This window comes from Nannobrachium achirus (assembly GCF_963921795.1).
Source record: "Nannobrachium achirus genome assembly, chromosome: 10".
Taxonomy (NCBI): domain Eukaryota; kingdom Metazoa; phylum Chordata; class Actinopteri; order Myctophiformes; family Myctophidae; genus Nannobrachium; species Nannobrachium achirus.
This window is the reverse complement of record NC_137819.1, coordinates 31,199,095-31,220,458: the sequence shown is the minus strand read 5'-3', so window position 1 is coordinate 31,220,458 and position 21,364 is coordinate 31,199,095. Positions and strand designations below refer to the sequence as shown.

Sequence of the window (21,364 nt, the reverse complement as noted above, 5' to 3'; positions counted from 1 at the left end):
TGATGATGACGTGCTCTGACATCACTCTGTGACATCACAAGCTCATGGGGTAACTGGGTTCATTATATCTTTATCCTGTCAAGCAGAAACCTTGTATCTCCATTTTTCTTGTCCCTTTTATGCCCATATATGGAGATCCCTGATGTCAACAGTATATATGCCCATATATGGGCATTGGGCATGCCCCCTTTTGTGCCCATATATATGGAGCTGACTGTCGTTGTGCCTTTTATGCCCATATGGAGATCTCTGTATATGTCGGTTCTTGTCTCTTTTATGCCCATATATGGAGATCCCTGATGTCATCAGTATATGCCTATATATGGGCATGCCCCCTTTTGTACCCATATATGGAGCTGACTGATTTGTTTGCGGGTGGTGGGCGGACCTCTTTGACATGATGTCACCATGACTCAGCCATAACAATACTGTATAAGCCTTATATGGTTATAGCCTGGTGTTGCTCATACTTATTCCTCACTGCGTGTCCACTACCAACAGGGGGTGGTGTTGTGCAGTCTGGTTTATTAACCAGGCTAATATGGTTATAGCTGAGTCAAACTGTTTACCATAGCAACCATTATATGGGCATAAAAGGGATTCTGTTAGGGATCTCCATATATGGGCATAAAAGGGATTCTGTTAGGGATCTCCATATATGGGCATAAAAGGGATTCTGTTAGGGATCTCCATATATGGGCATAAAAGGGATTCTGTTAGGGATCTCCATATATGGGCATAAAAGGGATATAAGACCGGCATTATCTACCGACAGATTGTGGAGATAAGCGACCAACGGTCGCTTATCTCCCGATTAGGGAGTCTTACTGGTGACATGTATTATTGCGACCGTCAGGGAGCAGTTTACTATGAAAACCTCCACCGGCCGTCCGTCCGTCACACGTCACACCTTTGCCCAGTATGACATCACACCACATGTGTACACAAACCTTTGTGTACGTTGCTGTGGCAACAGTCTGTTGTTGCTGGTCTGTTAGTGTACGTTAGCAACCACCTTAGCAACCATGGTTTTACCCTAGCAACCAACTGTTTACCCTAGCAACCAACTGTTTACCATAGCAACCATGTTTTTTTTACCCTAGCAACCAACTGTTTACCATAGCAACCAGATACGCAGAGCAGGGATCTCCATATATGGGCATAAACAGGTGACATCACACTGATGTCAGATACTCAGAGCAGGGATTTCTCCATAATATATGGGCATAAAAGGGATTCTGTTAGGGATCTCCATATATGGGCATAAAAGGGATTCTGTTAGGGATCTCCATATATGGGCATACAAGGGATTCTGTTAGGGATCTCCATATATGGGCATAAAAGGGATTCTGTTAGGGATCTCCATATATGGGCATAAAAGGGATTCTGTTAGGGATCTCCATATATGGGCATAAAAGGGATTCTGTTAGGGATCTCCATATATGGGCATAAAAGGGATTCTGTTAGGGATCTCCATATATGGGCATAAAAGGGATTCTGTTAGCTGTTAGTGATCTCCATATATGGGCATAAAAGGGATGCTGTTAGGGATCTCCATATATGGGCATAAAAGGGATTCTGTTAGGGATCTCCATATATGGGCATGAAAGGGATTCTGTTAGGGATCTCCATATATGGGCATAAAAGGGATTGTATCCCAGATGATGCCCTGTTAGGAGATCCACACTAACAGAATCCATATATGGTCCTACCGACAGCTGCTATAAGCCAACCCTGGCGATAAGGTCTGAGTCGAAGAAATGCTTCTTTCCTGGCAAGAATTGCCCCTTTATACTGTAGGGCTCGTTTGTGTATTGTATGACATCACGCCACATCATCGGCTGAGGACTGTGTGATGTCATCATATCTCCATATATGGAGACATAAGTTGCTCATGCCCAAATATGGGCTGGTGAGGTCAGACTTAGTGTGATGCGTAGGTTATCTCCATATACGGAGATTCAACTTCAATGAGTAACCATGGCAAACTGTCAACTGCCCGTATGTCTTGATAATTGGTAAAACAAACTTTTGGCCTTCCCGATTAGGGAGTCTTACTGGTATTATATTGTGTTACATTTTTATGCAATGTTGTTGAATACACAGGACCACAATGGAAACAAGTTCCCATGACTTTTTGGTGTTATAGCCTTATTATTAGTATTCGTACCTTGAGGAAGGCCTCCTTCTGCTCCAGGTGTTTGCTGATCATGGGGGTGACGTGGTCCGTCTCACAGTTGGGTCCCAGTTTGTCCGCTCCGCCGCACCAGTCCTCCTCCCTCTTATACTCCTGCTCCAGGCTTTCCAGCACACTGCACACCTTCAGGAGAACACACACAGAGTAGACTACGTCACCCACAATGCAAGTCGACGTATTAATTTTAAGTTAACCCAACCTCAATTGATCTTGTGTCAAGTCCCGCCCCAGTTCATGTGCATACTGTACATTGCCGTTCCTCCATCTTCATCCCCTACCATTGAAAAGATGTGTTTGTTTGTTTGTTGTGTTTAAAACCTGACCTCAGTAAAAAGGAACATCTCAGGTGCAGTAATATTGACTGAGCATAACGTGATGTTTGCCCCCGAAAACTGGATACTTTTCAATTATTTTGCAAACTCTGCATAAAACAGCCAAAAGCAGGAGGAACTAGGGCGGAACAAGGCGTAAGGAACCTTCCGGTTGGCTGGTCAGGGACAGGGAGTCGAGTCAGAAGACTGACAATGGGTCAATTCTGCAGTCTTAAAGAGATTGTTTTTCCTTTCTTCTTTATTTAGGCAGGACCAGGAAGAGACAGGAAGTCCAGGGCAGAGAGTGAGAGGGACACACAACACCGGGCTCCTCCAGGAATCCAACTTGGGAAGTTCCATTACCGTTGTGTGATCAATGCACCGTCCCAACAGCTACTGGGGTGTCTCGCAATCTGCATGTTTCATTTTGTGTCTCTCTCAGTGGCAGATAATGTAGGCTTATGTGAGCTACAGCCTCTCTCCTCATGGAACACTAGCATTGTGACATACTGTAGCAGCCGGCGCAACAACGAGGTCCAAGTTCTCATCATCATTTGGTCAGAATATAAAAAATATATTTAAAAGAATACCACCCAGTGTTTGCACACATTTTCACGACTTTTTCAAAAATAGCAGATCTACAAGCTCGCAGCGCGGCACTCGGTGCCGCGCTGTGAGCTTGTATATCTGCTATTTTTCACTGGTTAAAGCATTCAATAATTCTAGGCCTAGTTAATTTCATTAAGCAAAGCTTTGCCAGTGTGACCCTGGGCGTACAACAAACTTTGAGCGCTTTGTGCAAAGATGTAGGCCAAATGTAGGCCATGCTTCGTGTACGGCGTGCATAGATGTTGGGTGCAATGTGACCCTGGGCTTACAACAAACTTTGGCCAAAGCCAGGTGTTGAAGCTTAGCTCCTTGCAGGAGCACTGCTCAAAAATGCAACAGGAGCTCGAGGGACTAAGAAATAAGAATATATACAAGAAAATATTAGAGCATTTTTTAGAGAACTGGGCTAAGTGTGACTCTGAATAATGTCGGTCAAAACAATATATCAAAATAAACAACATGTGGAGTAGGCCAAAAAAACGAATGGATGGTCCGGTCTGCGGGATAGCCTTCTTGGCCACAGGCCAGTGTACTAAGGGAGCTGGGAGGTCCTCCAAATTGGATTCAGCCACAGCGTTGTTGTCACTACAACAACCATAACTGTTTTCTCTTATTTCTGTGGAAACAAAAACTGTAACTAGAACTGTATCTTGTGCCAATTCCTGTTAGCTCCCGCTTGGGATTGTTCCCATTCTTTCTTGTGCAACCCAAAAGCTTTGTCACATAACAGTATTTTGTACAATTCTGTTTGGTAGGTAATCTCTCAAGAGCAGACTCTGTCGGCGCTACTGCCTTAAAAATGTGATGTTGTTACAAGTAAGAATATAGCACCCGATGGAGAGGACTGAAGAGGAGAGGAGCCAAAGGATGATGAAACATATTAGTCTAGTAGCCAGCCCATAGAGCCCCATTGTAGACCCGGACATTTTGAGTACCCTAAAGTTTTATGTTAGAAATGTTGAGTATGGGTCCCCAGCATGTAAAAACCACCGGATGCTAACTTGTATATGTTGGGCAATTTTCATAATCAGCCGCTAGAGTTGGTGTCCCATTAACTTTACATTACAGGAAAAATAAGCAAAAAATTAATCTGCTTTAAGTAGCATATGAGGGGTCTAACTAGGGGTATTTCAAAAAGTGCCGAGTCATCACTTTTCACATGTTTCTGGGGTCCGTTTTAGCCCAAGGAATATTTTTCATGCAAAACGGATGCTTGCAATGGATTCAGAATCATGAAATACCCCTAGTTAGACCCCTCATATGCTACTTGAAGCAGATTAATTTTTTGCTTATTTTTCCTGTAATGTAAAGTTGATGGGACACCAACTCTAGCGGCTGATTATGAAAATCGCCCAACATATACAAGTTAGCATCCGGTGGTTTTTACATGCTGGGGACCCATACTCAACATTTCTAGACTATATGCTTTCACCACAGTGAATCTCTACACTGTTCAGAGGTCAGAAGCCTTGTAGCCTAAGACCACAAGCCTACCTGTTCATATTTCTTGTAGGTCAGTGGTTCTCAACCTGTGGGTCGGGACCCCCAGGTGGGGTCCCCAAACTATTTTGGGGGGTCCAAAGATGATTGGCTTAATGTGAAACATTGTTTTCTCCCTCAATAGTAAACAAACCACCATAAAGTTTAAGTGTATATAGAGGGTATCTACACATTTCTAGAGTGACAATTTAAGGACTTTTTAAAAATTGGCCAAATTATCAAATATTAGAGGCGGAAATGATGAAAATAGACGATCTACATGCTCACAACGAGCATGTAGATCTGCAGATCTGCTATTTTCTCAATACTGTATATTGTGTTATACAAAATGTAATGCCTCAGCTTAGTGTCCGTCAGGGTGGGGGGTTTATTCCTGGCCCCCAAGTTGTGGAATAAACTCCCTGTCGCACTTAGAACAACGGACTCACTCGCTAGCTTTCGCCGTGGACTGAAGACTCACCTTTTCAGACTCCACCTAAACCCTTAGCACTACTGAAAATCAATGACCATACATGAAGCTAGTTAGCATTTGTTTTTTAGAACTTTTTTTCTTTACTGATTATATTGTGTTTTTTCTAGATAGATATCCATTTGCATTTGTTATATTGCTGTTGATGTACTGACATATTATCTTGTTTATTATTGTGATGTTTTATCTGCTTATTGTAAATCGCTTTGGATTAAAAGCGTCTGCTAAATGCCTAAACTGTAAACTATAAACTATAAAATTTGATTATTTTGGGGTTTGTAGTCTGAAAAGGTTGAGAACCAGTGTTGTAAGGAGACCACGAGCCTACCTGTTCAGAAGTCTTGTAGAAGGCCACGGAGGCGTTGACCAGCTTGAGGCGGTCCTCCATCTTCAACATGAGCTGCTGCCAGTGCGAGGCCACGCTCTCGGCGCAGTCCCTGATCAGGTCCATGTCGTAGTGGTTGGCCTGCAACAGGGCCTCCGCCTTCTGCTGCACCTGCAGAGCGCTCTGGTGGGTTTTCTACGCGGATAGAGAGAGGGGCAGGGGAGGACAGGAGACGGTTAGGCCTAGAATTATTGAATGCTTTAACTAGTGAAAAACAGCAGATATACAAGCTCACAGCGCGGCACCGAGTGCCGCGCTGTGAGCTTGTAGATCTGCTATTTTTGAAAAGTCGTGAGAATTTGAATTTTGACCCGATTCTATAAGTGTCTTTTTGAATCCTTCTAAGATTTTTTGAAACCTATGTTTCTATGTGTCAGCAATCTGGCCAGCCATCATCAAAGAAAATTTCCTTTTCACTTAACTGGAGCTCAGTTAGTCTATTCTAGAGAGACTACTATGTCTGTGGTTCTCAAACCTTTTAATGTGAAGGACCCCCAAAATGATATGTATTTGGCCACAGACCCCCATCTCAAAACATTTAGTTCCAGGGACCACCCTGAAGCTAAATTTGAGTTACAAACGTTCGCTTTGAAAATACATATATTCAAAGATTTGCACACGTTTTCACGACTTTTTCAAAAATAGCAGATCTACAAGCTCGCAGCGCGGCACTCGGTGCCGTGCTGTGAGCTTGTATATCTGCTATTTTTCACTGGTTAAAGCATTCAATAATTATAGGCCTAAATGGGTTAAATGGATGCCATCGAGTTAAAGCCACATTACTCCTTCCTTTCCGACTCAAAACCAGGAAGAGAAGTCCTCTTGCACACCTATTAGAATAAAATTGCTCATGTAAACACCTCAGAAATATTCCATTCCGAATGAATTTTCATTCCAGTCTGGATGGGTGGTCTATACCGTTTGAATCGCAGTATACTTTTATTCAGGTTCCATGTAAACAGTTGAGTATGAATCTCTATGTGCGGAATGAGTTCATTTTGAATGAATAACTATTATCCACGTAACCGCAGCCATTGGGAAACAAAAAGCCACAATACACACTACTACACAGGGTGTGCACCCCAGAGAACAGAAACACGGTCTCACCTCGATGGCGTGCTGGAACTGTTCGTGCTCTCTCTGGAGCTGCTCAGCCTCCTGGAGCGAGCTGGCTGTGATCAGACCCGCATTCAGCATCGACTCGCCGTTGCGAATCCAACCCAGCACCTACAGTACATAGACACACAGTCGGATAGGAATCAGAACGTGTTAAACGTTACCATTTTGCTGGATGAGGTTAAATCTGTCACGATTAGGACATTTTACATGACGATTAATTGTCACTCAAATAATTGCGATTAACGATTTAATTGTAATTTTGTCGTTGACAATTACATTTCTGTTTGGCTTTTAGGCTTTTAAGTTGCACATGGTAGATATGACACATAACCTAAATATACAAAGAAATTACTGACATATTTGACAACTTTATACTTAAAAAAGAACATTGATAGTGGAAATAGCCGATCTACAAGCTCACAACGCGTCGCATCGCGACGCGTTGTGAGCTTGTAGATCTGCTATTTCCACTATTCTTGACTTTTTCTTCAAATATATGAACAATTTTCAACATGGCAACGATTATGACGATTATGAAAAATAATCGCGATTATGTCAAATAATCGCGATTAGACGATTATGTAATAATTGTGACAGCCTTAGTTAAATCGCGACCACTTACAGGATGTAACCATAAACATGGAGAATAGTGGCACTACAGTATGTTTTAAAATAAACATTAGCTGTGATTGGTCCACATTTTGTGTAATCATGCAGGCAATGCCTATCACACAACGCAGCGATAGGAACAATCCCTATCACGCAACGCAGCAACAGGGACGCATATACGGTAGGAAATGGGTTGTCAAATTAAAATCACACCCGTGTGAACTGAGCGGTGGTTCCCCCTCCCCCCCCCCCCCCCCCCCTGTGTGTGTGTGTGTGTGTGTGTGTGTGTGTGTGCGTGTGTGTGTGTGTGTGTGTGTGTGCGTGCGTGTGTGTGCCTGGTCTGGCCTGGCCTGAACAACAGCGCCCCTCCCTTAACATGTGTGGTCAGAAAAGGTTACTGCAGGCTACAGACAGACAGACAGACAGACAGACACGCAGACAGACAGACAGACCCACACACACAGCCACGTATAGGAGCGTTGTGACCACCGCTCAAAAAGGAGAACTAGTGAATCCAGTACACCACAATTGTTTGAATACACCAGTAATGTAGGTGCATTAAACATGCACTCAAAAATTCTTGTCCACCGTTGTCTGCAGTTCTTTCTTTCAGCCTGAAGGTGGTGCAGACTATCTGTACTAAGAATGTGTACTGTTGTATGTGTAAAATGTGTGCATGTACCTCCTCATCCTCGTCCTAAAGGTGGCCCAGACGAACGTGTTGGTGCAACATTTGTTGCATTGTGTCGCACATGCATGCTTCCTGCCTACGTATACACACGTGCACATGAGTGTCTCCTACCTGTTTGACTTCAGCCTGGAGGTGTCTCAGCTGGACGCACTGCTCCAGGTGCCTGCGGTGCTGCTCTGCAGCCAGGTCCAGCTCCTGCTGCTTCTCGTGGAGGAACTCCAGCAGGTCTTGGACGCGCGTGGCCATGTCCACGTCCCTGTCGCACAGCAGCTCCACACCTGTTGCAGAGAAGAGGAGGAGGAGGAAGAGGGAAAGATAGTTGAGGAGTCTGATTTGAAATACATTTTGTAGGTGGGAGCACAGTAAGGAACTAGGGATGGGACGTTAATCACTATTATCGTATTGCAGAGATTTCATTTATCGTGACATTGTCCTCTGTCATGCACTGGGATCAATTCAACTTTTATTTGCAGAGCTGCAAATCTGGTACCACTTAAACACTCTATAATTGGTCAAATTGACCTGTAAATAACGTACTTGATACAGTCTTTTTTTACTCTCTACCAAATCTCTTTGCCAAAAAAGAGCCAATCTACAAGCTCTGCTATTTTTTGGCAAATGTTCCCCCCCAGGATAATGGATGTTGGGGATATTTAGATTATCGCGATAATATGGTAAATCACATTTGTTTTGGTCACAATAATCATGTCATGAAATCTTCATATCGTCTCATCCCTAGAGCACAGTTGAAGCAAAACAATGCATGCTGCTACACATGAACAGGCTAAATCAGTTTGTCTGGCCCAAAGCTACAGTACAATATGACGTCATTCAGAGCTTTGGGTGGGCAGTCTCAGTTGATTTCAGGTGTTCAGCACTTCCGAGATGTTTTGACTAGCCGAACTAGTTTGGCTACTGTGTTCAGGTCAGGCGTTCAAAGTGACGTGATATACATTTAGTTTTGTTTCCACATTCAGCCCAGCTGGATTCTGTCGGCAGGATGTTTTTAAAATATTTTTATGTGCATTGTATTATCAATAAAATCGTAAGTGTTTTGCCAACTATTCGGGGCCCACTGGCAACATCCTCTCGACCCACAGGTTGGGAATGGCAGCCCTTGGGGACATTACTTCTCTGAAGTGAGTCAACAGTGTTTGGAGCAGCATCGCTCAGGGGACACTTAACCAGGCGACAGGAATCCTGGAGGAGCCCAGGAGGAGGTTTATCATGTTTAGACCTGGAACGAATCTAGATTTGAACCACTTTATCCATTATTTTATGCTTTAACTATTAAAAAATAGCAGATATACAAGCTCACAGCGCGGCACTGAGTGCCGCGCTGCGAGCTTGTAGATCTGCTATTTTTCTTCTTTTTCTTTTTTTTTTTAATGGTAAACATTTGTGCAAGTCGAGTTCCGACAAGATGGCGACCGAGTAGGACGCGTTTGTTGAGCTCTGTGGAGGTGCATAGTTTTCACATTTTTTAAGCCCATTTTTTACTGCCTTTATAGTTCTTTTGAGACTTTAAACGCCCAAAACACTGGTGAGCGTCTGTTTTTGCAGTTGTTTCGTGTTTCATGCCGAATACGATTAACACGAGGTCGAGGAGTACCAGGTCTCCGACCGCAAACGCCGACAACATGGCCGGCGCAATGCAGGGCGACGCTGACGCTCCGGTTACAAAGAGCATGCTGCGCGAGGTCCTCAAGGAATCACTGAAAGAGTTTATGGATGGTTTTATTCAACCCATGATGCTTGGCTTGGAGAAGAAATTACTGAAGAAGATTGATGACTTCGGAAAGGAGCTGCGTCCTGCAGTCGCCACGCTGAACACGACCGTGGCTGAACAGGGGGAGGCCATTGAGAACTTTGGTTCCTCCATGGACAGTTTGCAGATGTGTATCACTGAATTGGAGAGAAGATGTGCTAATCTGGAGGAGAAGCTCGTCATAGCAGAAGACCGGAGTCGTAGGAACAACATAAGAGTGATTGGGATCTCTCCTGGGCTAGAAAAGGCTGACCCAGTGGCCTTTATCCAGTCTTTTTTGCAGAAAACATTCCCCGACGAGTTTCCCGACTCCCCCCCGGAGGTGGATCGTGCTCATCGGACCGGCAATCCACGTTCTGATAAGCCAAGGGCTTTCCTGGCAAGGATCCATTTTTTCCGGGTAAAGGAACGCATACTCCAGCTCTCCAGGAAAGCAGGCCAACTGACATACAATGGCAAAAAGGTGTATATTTTCCCCGACTGGTCTGCTGAAACATCAAAGAGAAGGGCAGCTTTCGGGCCAGTAAAGGAATTCCTACGTTCCATCACCGCGGAAGGGGTTAAATACGGAATAAGGCACCCGAGCAAATTCTGGATAACCGTGGATGAGGCGACTTCTACTTTCAACTCACCCAAGGAAGCTCTGGCCTTTTGCAAGGATAAGTTCAAGACTCCAGGTGCTGCGGACGAGACTCTAGCTACGCAGGATGATGAGACGACAGTTACAGAGAACTAACTTTTACCAGGGACACTTTTGCTTTCGTGATCGCGTGCTTTCAAACACATTCTGCCGATGTGATATCCTTTTGCCTTTAATGGACTGTTGGTAAGCTGGCTGGGACTTTGGAGATGACTTTTACGCAGCGTCTTTCTTTCCTCACTCTCTCCTCCTCCTCCTCCCCAAAGGGTGAGTTGTTAATGTAAGCCTACTTATTGTTTTGGACTCATCATCTGACTTGACGTTGTGTTTTCAAGTGTTTCGTTTCATAATACCTATTTTATTTGTTTTATTTTTTAACAAGATCTGTAAGCAGATGGGTGTTACTCGTTTTAATTTAGGTTACCGCAAGGAGAGAGGATTTAGGGCTGCTAAAGCTATAAGCATAATTCACTGTCTTTTTTGTTTGAATATAATGGACATTGTTCTTGTTATTATTGTATTCCTTTTCTTTGCTCTTATTGAGCGTTGTGCTGCTTACTATATAGGTCTAGAGGGTTTTATCTCTCTCTGTTAGGCTTTGTCTAACGTGTTCCGTGTCGCGGTTCGGACGGAGCCTGCTCTCTCTATCGTCTTCCCTCTATGTCTCTCTATCTATCTCGGCTTTCCCTCTCTCTCTCTCTCTCTCTCTCTCTCTCTCTCTCTCTCTCTGGCTCTCTCTCTCGCTGTGTGTGTGTGTGTGTGTGTGTGTGTGTGTCTTTCTCTCTCTCTCTCTCTCTCTCTCTCTCTCTCTTTCTGTTAGGTAATGGCGGCTATGTTGGTTGTTAGTTTATGGTTCGTTTATGCCGCCTAAAACGCTACTTTTTCGGGTAGGAGGGCGAGACTGGGCTTTGGCCTTTGTATTGAGTAATGTAGCCTACTGTTTAAGGTGAAACAGATATAAATAATATGGTCTAAATTGTGAAGGCTCCGCGGTTCCAGAGACCACTCGCTCTCCCGCCCTTTCTCTATGTCTCTCTACCTATCTCTGCTTCTCCTCTCTCTCTCTCTCTCTCTCTCTCTCTCTCTCTCTCCCTGGCTCATTGACTCGTTCTTTTTTTTCCTTTTTTTTCTAATCTCAATAGCTGGCGGATGTACGATCTCGTGGCGCGTTGGCTCTACGTGCTTGTGGGTCCGCTGTCTGGGGGGGGGGGGGGGGGTAGTTATTTACCTACTTTACTTGTTAAAATGTTAATTTACTTGTTAAAATGTTAATTTCTTGATGGGGGGAGAGGGGAGCTCTGTATTGGGATATTTATTTTGTAGTCGTGATTGGGTAGGTTCACTGTTTGAAGTATGGTAGTTTACTGTTTAAGACGGAAACAGACTTAACTAATATGATTGACATTTATCTAAGTTTGCACTGGCCTTTTGGGCATGTACAGGGAGCTGTATATGGCGCAGTATGCATTATGTGTGCTGTGTTGTATATGGTTTCCTGATCATACATAACTGTGTTTTATGTAAATACTTATGTATACAGACTTTTCTTTTCTTTCCTTTTTTTCCCCCTTCTAATTAGTAATTGTGGTTTGTATGCATGGATGCATGGGGGGGCTGTATGTGGCGCAGTATGCATTAACACTGTGTGTGCTTTGCTGCATATGGCCCCCCGGATGTGCTTTTAATTTCTATTTCTAACTACATATGTAAGTGCATATATTTTTATATCATATACACTGATTTCCTTTTTTATTTATTTTTATTATTAATATTATATTAGTGCCTTGTCGTGGTGACAGCCTTATTTCCACTTATCTGTCACAAGTGTTTGGTTATTTGCATTAGCGTGGCTTATAGGGCTTTATCACATTCTAAGTGGGCCTAATGCTGGACTGATTATTATTATTACAGTTGTTATAGTCCCCTCAATTTTTTTTTTTTTTTTTCCCTTTATTCTTTTCTTTTTTCTCTCCCCCTTCTTTACTATAAATGTTAACATACCATTCTCATTTATTTAAGTGATATGAAGTGGGGAGATTGATCATAATTTGAGCTGATGGAATGTTTAAGAGCTATTCAGCCACAAGAAGGCACTTTTTTGTTGTTGTTGTTTTTACTTTGGTGATCTGTTATATATTTACATAACCACCAGAGGGCAATGTATGGTTACTTTTGGGCAGTTACTTGTTTGCACTCTCTGACAGAGTGAAATGAAGGTTGACTAATAGGTTGATGGGGTGGGGAACTGTTTTGGTGCACTCTGATGCTAATGGGGTTTTCCCCCTCAAGCTTCAATGTTATGTGTTTTTTTATGTTCGTTTGATGTTGCTTTTTCTTTTCTGTTCCTTTTGGGGTTGTTTTGTTTTTCTGTTGGGAAGGTTTGTTGTGAGGGACCAACTAGGAAATTCTAAAATGTTCTACTGTGCTTGCTGTGCGTATGGTTTGAACCACAATTATGACAGAATATAAATTTCTAAGTTTCAATGTAAGGGGAGCGAATATACCGCATAAGCGAACCAGCATTTTGGGGGTTTTGCGATCTAAATCAATTGACTTTGCATTTATACAGGAGTCTCATCTTTTAAAAGAGCATTCCAACCGATTGGCTAATAAACATTATCGTGTTTTAGCCTTTTCAGCTGCTTCTTCCAAAACCAAGGGAGTAGCCATATTGGCTAGACGTAACCTTAGGTTGGATTCTTTGGGTGATTGGTCTGACAGTGACGGGAGGATAGCTGTTGCTAAAATCCGCTTGGAGGGTAAAATGCTAGCACTAGTCTCTGTGTATGCTCCAAATGTTTTAGACAAAGAGTTTTACAAATTACTAACTAAAACCTTATTGGAACTGACGGATTTCAAAATCATTGTTGGTGCTGACTTCAATGCAACATGGCAACATAACCTAGATAGATCCACTGGGGTAGAAAGCAGAGAACAAGCACTAGCGTCTGCAGAACTACGTGCTTGGGCAAACTCAACTGGCTTACTCGACATCTGGCGTTTAATGAACCCAACGGTTAGAGATTTTTCTTTTCTGTCGGGTAGGCATGCTTCATTCTCTAGGATCGATTACGTTTTTGCCCCTGTTAGCTTGTTTCATAAAATTGCCAAGGTAGAGTTGCTCCCAATGTCACTCTCAGATCACAAGGCGGTGCTGTGTGTTGCTTCACTGAAACAGGTTATAGATAGAGCTCCTAGATGGCGGTTTAACACCACACTGCTGCGCGATGCGGCATTTGTAGCTCAGTTTCAAACTGGTTTGCGTGAATTTATAAATATCAATACAGGCTCAGTTGAGGATCCCAGAATTCTTTGGGATGCAATTAAAGGCTTTATCAGGAGTAATACAACCCTCTATGCGTCCACTCAGAGAAAATTAAGGTCAGCCAAACTGGTGGAATTGGAATCTCGGTTTTCTACTTTGGATAATTCTCTCCAAAATAACTTTGATGTTAGTACAGCAACTCAGAGGGAGCTAGTTAAGAAAGAAATTAACTCCATTCTCAAGCGCCGCTCAGAATTTCAAATGAAACGCACAAGGCAAAACTACTATTTTAATAGTGCAAGACCCAGTCACTTACTGGCTTTACGTCTTAGATCCAATGAGCATTTTGCTGATATTGTTAGTGTCAAATCAACAACGGGAGCCATGGTTACAGAACCCAAAGAGGTCAATGCCACGTTTCGTGCTTTTTATGATGAGCTCTACACCTCCGAGGTCATTCACGATGATGCAGTATGCAATAATTTTTTATCCAACATACAGTTACCAACCCTTAGCGAGGCGGATGCGGAAGCCTTAGATAGACCGCTCCATCTGGCGGAATTACAGGAAGCTGTGCTCGCAATGCGTAGGGGCAAGTCGCCTGGTTTGGATGGGATACCCCCTGAACTTTATGCCATCTTTTGGGAAGATCTAGGTCAGCTGATGCTAGACATGTTTCGATATGCAATTGAAAGTGGCTCTTTCTCCAGGGATGTGAATGTAGCTATTATATCATTATTGTTGAAGAAGAACAAGGATCCCACAGATTGCGCAAGCTATAGACCGCTTTCACTTTTGAATTCTGATCTAAAAGTTTTTGCTAAGGTGCTTGCGCGTCGCTTGCAGGGTTTTATGACCACCTTAGTACACTGTGATCAGACAGGTTTCATAGGAACTAGACTAGCCTCTGATAATGCTAGACGACTATTGCATATCATCGATAGGGCTAAGGAGCTGAGGACCCCCGCCGCAGTGTTGTCGCTCGATGCGTTGAAGGCATTTGATCGTCTGGAATGGTCTTACCTGTGGGCTGTACTAGATAAAATGGGATTTGGTGCTTCATTCATACATTTTGTTAAAGTACTTTATTCTAATCCGTCAGCGATGGTCCTAACCGGTAAGATCTGTTCGCCGCTATTCACGATTGGCAGATCTTCGAGGCAGGGTTGTCCCCTTAGTCCTCTCCTTTTCGCACTTTCACTCGAACCCTTGGCTCAGACAGTGCGTCAGTCTGCAGATATTACTCCTGTTTCGATTAACAACACACAGCATCGCATTTCCCTATATGCTGACGATATTCTACTGTTCATTGAGAATGCACCACAGTCAATTACTCATGTCCTTCAAATCTTTGATCAGTTCAGTTCCATTTCCGGCTACAAAATTAATTGGACGAAGTCAGCCCTTCTACCTCTAAATGATCAGATGAGATCTGCTATCCTGCCGCCCATAATCCCAGTAGTAAGCCAATTCAAATATCTTGGCATAGATATTTTCCCCTCTCTTCAGGCTATTGTTAAGAACAACTATGGTGACACTCTAAATAAGATTTGTCTTGATTTAGATAGATGGTCATCTTTGCCCAACTCTCTCCAAGCTCGAGTTTCAATCATAAAGATGAATGTTCTTCCTAGGGTTAACTTTGTAAGCTCTATGCTCCCTTTGCCACCACCGCCGCAATACTGGAATAAGCTTCACTCTTCGATATCTAAGTTTGTGTGGAAAGGGAAACGCCCTCGTCTTAAACTTTCTCTATTACAGCGTGCTAGAGATGATGGCGGCCTTTCATTGCCCAACTTTAAATTTTATTATTGGGCCTTCACGCTCCGCCCCCTTTTAAATTGGTTTAACCCAGCAAATAAGGTTTCTTGGAGAGAGCTTGAGGAGAGTTTAGTGCAGCCTGTTGAATTGAGAGATCTTATCTATTCAAACATAACTACACATCAATGCAAAGTTCGCTTTGGACCTATCATTTCTCATTTAGTGGCAGTATGGAGAGCAGCTGAAAAGATGTGTAAGATTGATTGTAAATGGAACTTATTTTCCCCAGTGTTCAATAATCAAAGACTTTTAATCGAGGATCGCCCCATTCGCTTTCCAAGGTGGAGGGCTAAGGGGATTCGTACATTAGGGGACTTATTTGATAGAAATGGTTTACGACCTTTTCGAGATTTGTGTGACATCTTCAATCTGCCTGGAAATACCCTTTTTTTCTACTTCCAACTGAGATTGTCCATGAGGACCTATGGGGTCCCATGGCAAGCTCCCCTTAGATTGCACCCCTTCCATGAGTTTATCTGTGATGGTAACAGAACAAGAGGTTTGGTTTCCACCCTCTATGGTTTTTTATTAGACTGTAGTTATGGGCCCCTATCTGTTGATACTGTTTGGAGGAATGATGTACCAAATTTGGACCCTGACTTTTGTTGGGACACAGTGTGGTCTAACATTAGGCTATCTTCTAGAAATCCAGACCATCAACAAATTCATTTAAATTTTGTTCATCGGACTTATTTAACTCCCCGCAGACTATGTGCTATGAGGATTTTGAATAATCCCAACTGCACTCTCTGCGCCTCAAATAGTATTGGTACCTTCCTTCACATGGTTTGGGAATGCCCAAATGTGTCGTCATTCTGGAATATGGTTGCCTCAAAACTTTCAACTATTTTTAGTATTAATATCATATCTTCTCCTTCTTTATTTTTATTAAATGACGTCTCACAGTTGCAACTAAACAATATACGCAAGCGCATCTTCTTTGCTGGATTAACGGCGGCGAAGAAGATGGTAGCTACGCGGTGGAAACCTCCTCATACGTTAACGTTTCGCCAGTGGGCCTTAACCTTTCTAGATATAGTATATTTAGAGCAGTCGATAGCAAGGTTACACGGAGCAAAAGAAGAAAACATTAATATGTGGTCGGACATTGCAGATAAGCTTAAGGCTATGATTCAAGAAATCACTATATAGTGGTAACAGCCTAGCACAGGCATGCACTATTGTACATTCCGTGTTGGTCCGGGGAAAGGGGGTGGGTGGGTTTTCTTTTCCTTTTCTTGTTTTGCTATTGTTTGTGTTTGTCTGTTAATTGCATTTTTCTTTTGATTAATGTTTTACTTTTTCTTGTTCTATTCATATGTATGTCTCTAATTTTATGTTATGGAAAATAAAAATAATTGATAACAAAAAAAAAAAACATTTGTGCAAGTCTTTGAATATTTTTGACCCATTTCTAAACATTAAATGTTTAGAAGAATTTAGAAGAAATTTTCTTCTAAATCCTTCTAAGGCTTTTGAAAACACATGTTTCTATGTCAGTGGTTCTCAAACCTTTTCATGTCAAGGACCCCTAGAATTATATGCTATCTCAAATCATCTCAAAATATGATGTATAAGGGTCCCGTGACTTGACATTTCACTCTGTTTCACGATAATTTTACATTGAATTAATTCTAGGTACTTGAGGGGTTATGGTGTTTAGCGAGACTCACCGGAGGCCTGCACCTCGTTGACGTACTGCAGCAGCTCCTGTCCCTGGTGGATGACGTCGAAGGTGAGGTTGTTCATGGTGAGGGCCTTGTCGGCGTGGTGCTGCAGCCGCTGCTCCGCCAGCGTCAGGTCCTCCGTGTCGAACTCGCTCATCTGACCCGTCAGCTCCTCGTTCCACGACTCCAGGTCCGAGATGATCTGAGAAGGCAAGCGATGCGTTTTGAAAACAACGTTCCTCCTTCGCGTATAGGTGGTTTTGTGAATATTGCTGTTGTCAGGTGGAAACCTTGTGTGTCCAAAATCGTTCGTTTTGCGTTTATCATTTTAGAACGATTTAAAATAGTGAAAATAGCCGATCTACAAGCACACAGCGCCTCGCGCTGTTTTCACTATTCTTGTGCGTCTTGTGTGATGAAGCAGGGCATACAAATTTGAAACTTGGGAGATACGAGGGTTTCTGCCCGACAGTGACAATATACTACGATGTACAGTAGCACTGTTTATCTTAAGTCGACAGCTCAGTGGCGACCCTGAGATTGGAGGGTCAAGGGTCCACGCCTCCCTGCTCCAAACTCAGCATCAAGGGTATAAATACCATGTGTTTATTTCATTTCGTTTCATTTATTGTATTTGTTAAAAAAAGTCATACAGTTACGAACATAACTTTTTAAGAACTGTAGCCACTTTGGGCTGGGGATGTAACAAGTTCAAAGTCATAGGATAATGGATGTATTTCGTCAAAGAGCTGTTATTTATCATTAATGATGACTTACTTTGCATACATTGAGACAATCACCATCTCTCTCTCTCCCTCCCACACACACACACACACACACACACACACACACACACACACACACACACACACACACACACACACACACACACACACACACACACACACACACACACACACACACACACACACACACACACACACACACACACACACACACACACACACACACACACACAGCCCCATGTACTCACATCGATGGCGTCCCTCTCAAAGATGCGGAGCTGAAGGAAGAGCTCCAGTTTGATCTTCCTCTCCTGGAAGAGCTCCTCCATCTGGGCCTGGGCCTCGTCCAGCTGCTGCAGCACGCTCTCGATGTGGTTGATGGAGCTGTTGTGAGGAGTCTTGTTGCTGGAGATGGCCGAGTCCCTGACACACACACAAACACAACACCAACTATACATTAGCCCAGGGGTCTTCAACAGGGGGCCCGGGACCCCTAGGGGGTCCTCAGAGTTACTACAGGGGGTCTGCCAAATCTTCTCCTTTTTTATATTAACCACTTGAACCCTAGCGTCCATATTCTGAGAACTTTAGCCAAAAATAGCAAATCTACAAGCTTACAACACCTCGCGCTGCGAGGCATTGTGAGCTTGTAGATTGTTTTTTTTTGTAGACCGCGACAGGTGCAAAGGAGCATGTGTGCACTCACAAATGGACACACACACACACACACACACACACACACACACACACACACACACACTTAGAGAGGAGGTTTAGATAGAGAGGAAGGAAATACACTGGAGGTCATGAAGATACTGATTAGACATGGCAGATTTATCAGCAGGACACAAGTACTTTCACGCACACATGCGCACCCACACAAACACACGCTCGATCAGTCAATCGTAACGCACATACTCAATGCACAAGGTGCTAAGTGTCTCCCTAAGGGAAGCTGCCACACAAATTAGACACGTTATTATGAAACACAACTTATGTAAGAGAGAGAGAGAGAGAGAGAGAGAGAGAGAGAGAGAGAGAGAGAGAGAGAGAGAGAGAGAGAGAGAGAGAAATGGAGAGTAGTCTCTAATGTATAAAAACAGTTATTGAAGTGAGGGTCAAAGGGGTCAACTACGTGCACCTCTGCAGCACCCTCTCTTTCCCTCCCGCCCTCTTTCGCTCCATCCATCCCTCCGTCTTTCTCTCTCTCGCTGCTTAAACCTTACAATCCTTCCTCCCACTCGTGCCATCGGCCCACTCTCTCTGTGCAACGTTTCTGTTTATCTCCCTCTCTCTCTCGTTTTTCTCATTTAGAGCAGCCAATTATCCCTCCACACTTTTCTCGCAATTTAGTCATAATGCCAATTCCCCAAATTCCCCATAGACTTGTTGTAGGTGTAGTTGTGATTTTATCACTGCTAATGGTTCACCTGCCAGCAAGGAGCTTCACAGGAAGCATGCAGTGCAGTGTGAACAGGGCTTTCACGATTATGACATTTTACGTAACGATTGATTGTCACACAAATAATTGCGATTAACGATTTGATTGTTTTTGTCGTTGACAATTACATTTCTGTTTGGCTTTGGGGCTTTGAAGTTGCGCATGGCAGACACTGTATGACACATAACCTAAATACACAAAGAAATGACTGACACATTTGACAACTTTATACCTTAACACATTGGCTGCCCCTAGATGGAGCCAGAGCTATCCTCTCTGGCTGCCCAGGTCCACCATCATTCTATTGCACACGGCCCTGCTGCGTCAGTGCATGCGTAATGACGTCACTTGGTCACATGACCGTAGTCAGGAAGTTTTGTTCTTCCACCTAGTATGGGTCAGTGTAGTATTTAGCTATTGATTGCTGATCTAATTTGGTCATGTTTCCAGCCACGCCTGGAGTTTTAGCCATAAAAACAAACATCAGAGATAAAGGGCTTTAAAGATGGGGAAATGCATTGGAGTATATGGAGAAAAACGGCCGCGCGATGCTCTCAGCATCCAATGGAAACAACCCGCGGTGATTGGGCAACATCCAGGCGTAGCTCCGACCTTACGGTGAGATTTAATGTTGTTACTGTAAATACAGTAAACGCAGCGAACGCAGCGTGGGCCTCCAGCGACATCAAAGAGTTTGACGCGTGGGCACTCGCTGAGTTAAAAAGAACATTGATAGTGGAAATAGACGATCTACAAGCTCACAGCGCGTTGCACCGCGTGTGTTAATACATAACAAATTCAACCTCATGTGGATTTTGCAATTTTTTTAGGACTGGATCTGCGGATCTGGATCTTCAAATAGTAAAAAAAAAATCAACAAGAGGTTGGCATTTCTATTTCAAAGAACAAAAACGGCACTGGGTTCAAATCCAAGTGCACAGCCCTGAGCGTACCTGAGCTGCTGGATGAGGTCCTCGCCCTCCTTGATGACGTTGACGGTCACCTGTAGCGTGGTCTGCTGCTGCTGGCCGAAGCGCTTGATCAGGTCCTGAACCGCCTCCACCGACTCGGCGTAGACGTCGTCCAACAGCTCCTTCTGAAGCTCCTCCAACCACGTCCATAGCTGGAGGGAGGGGGGGAGGGAGGGAGGGAGAGAGAGAGAGAGAGAGAGAGAGAGAGGGAGAGAGAGAGAGGGAGGGAGGGAGGGAGAGAGAGAGAGAGAGAGAGGGAGGGAGGGAGGGAGGGAGGGAGGGAGGGAGGGAGGATCGAAGAAGAAGGAGAGATGTTTGGACAAAGGTTATTCGATTAGTTCTCAGAGGTAGGGCAACAGATGAGGGACACTTTCACGTTTCAGTTTTTTATTTTTATTTTATGGTAAAGAAGAATTTTAAGCTCAGGCTTCAGCCCTACACCTTTTTGGTCTGTCTACTATTATTTCTTTTCTTTTCAATGAAAGAAAAGATAAATGCATTGTATTACTTTATTTCAATGACCAAAATAAATAAACTACTACTAATAACCGATTAAACCCTCTCCCTCTATGAAGAACATTCATGGGGGGTCCGTAGTGAATCCTTGTACCCCAGGCCCAGAATTTGGCGCGACACCCCTGCTTGAATTTAAATTATTTATGAGGAGCCTGTACAAGATCACCACAAAAGCTTATTCAACTTTCCCAGAGTTGCATCTAACAGATGCATGGACGCACTCATGACATATACTGTAATTATGTCACCATACGACCATACCTGAGTAGTCAAAATTTTGATTAATCGCTGGCCAGATGAAACCATCAACTTTATGCAAGATTTGCGAAGACCCAGCCTTTATTGCTCATTATTCTTAAAAACAGGTGCTAAATGTGAAACTAATGATGCATCATATTGTTGAGAAATCATTACGCGCACGCAGCCATGAACACAACCAACGCTACTGTAGACTACAGTAATACAGATAATGTTTCCCCTTAAGATGAGGCTGCACAATTCTTCTTATGTTCAAAGCGCTTTCAGTCCCTAAGAAGACAGCAGCGCTGTCTTCTTATCGCAAGTCAAGATGTGTGCGTACAGTACCAGTGGTGGAAAAAGTACTCACATTCTTTACTTAAGTAAAAGTATCAATACTGC

The 21,364-nt window shown here is 43.4% G+C and overlaps 1 protein-coding gene across 7 annotated transcripts in view; it reads right to left on the bottom strand.

The window, feature by feature from the left end:
• The window catches only part of trioa (trio Rho guanine nucleotide exchange factor a), a 142,114-nt gene that overhangs the window by 46,031 nt on the left and 74,719 nt on the right, over nt 1-21,364 (bottom strand). For all 7 annotated transcript variants that reach the window (XM_080735759.1, XM_080735760.1, XM_080735761.1 and 4 more), the window contains exons 15-21: nt 20,192-20,361; nt 18,046-18,220; nt 17,058-17,253; nt 8,002-8,168; nt 6,579-6,698; nt 5,415-5,606; nt 2,171-2,320 (exon numbers count right to left, since the gene is read on the bottom strand). In XM_080735759.1, coding sequence (XP_080591885.1) covers nt 2,171-2,320; nt 5,415-5,606; nt 6,579-6,698; nt 8,002-8,168; nt 17,058-17,253; nt 18,046-18,220; nt 20,192-20,361 — 1,170 coding nt within the window. The remainder of the gene's footprint in view (nt 1-2,170; nt 2,321-5,414; nt 5,607-6,578; nt 6,699-8,001; nt 8,169-17,057; nt 17,254-18,045; nt 18,221-20,191; nt 20,362-21,364) is intronic.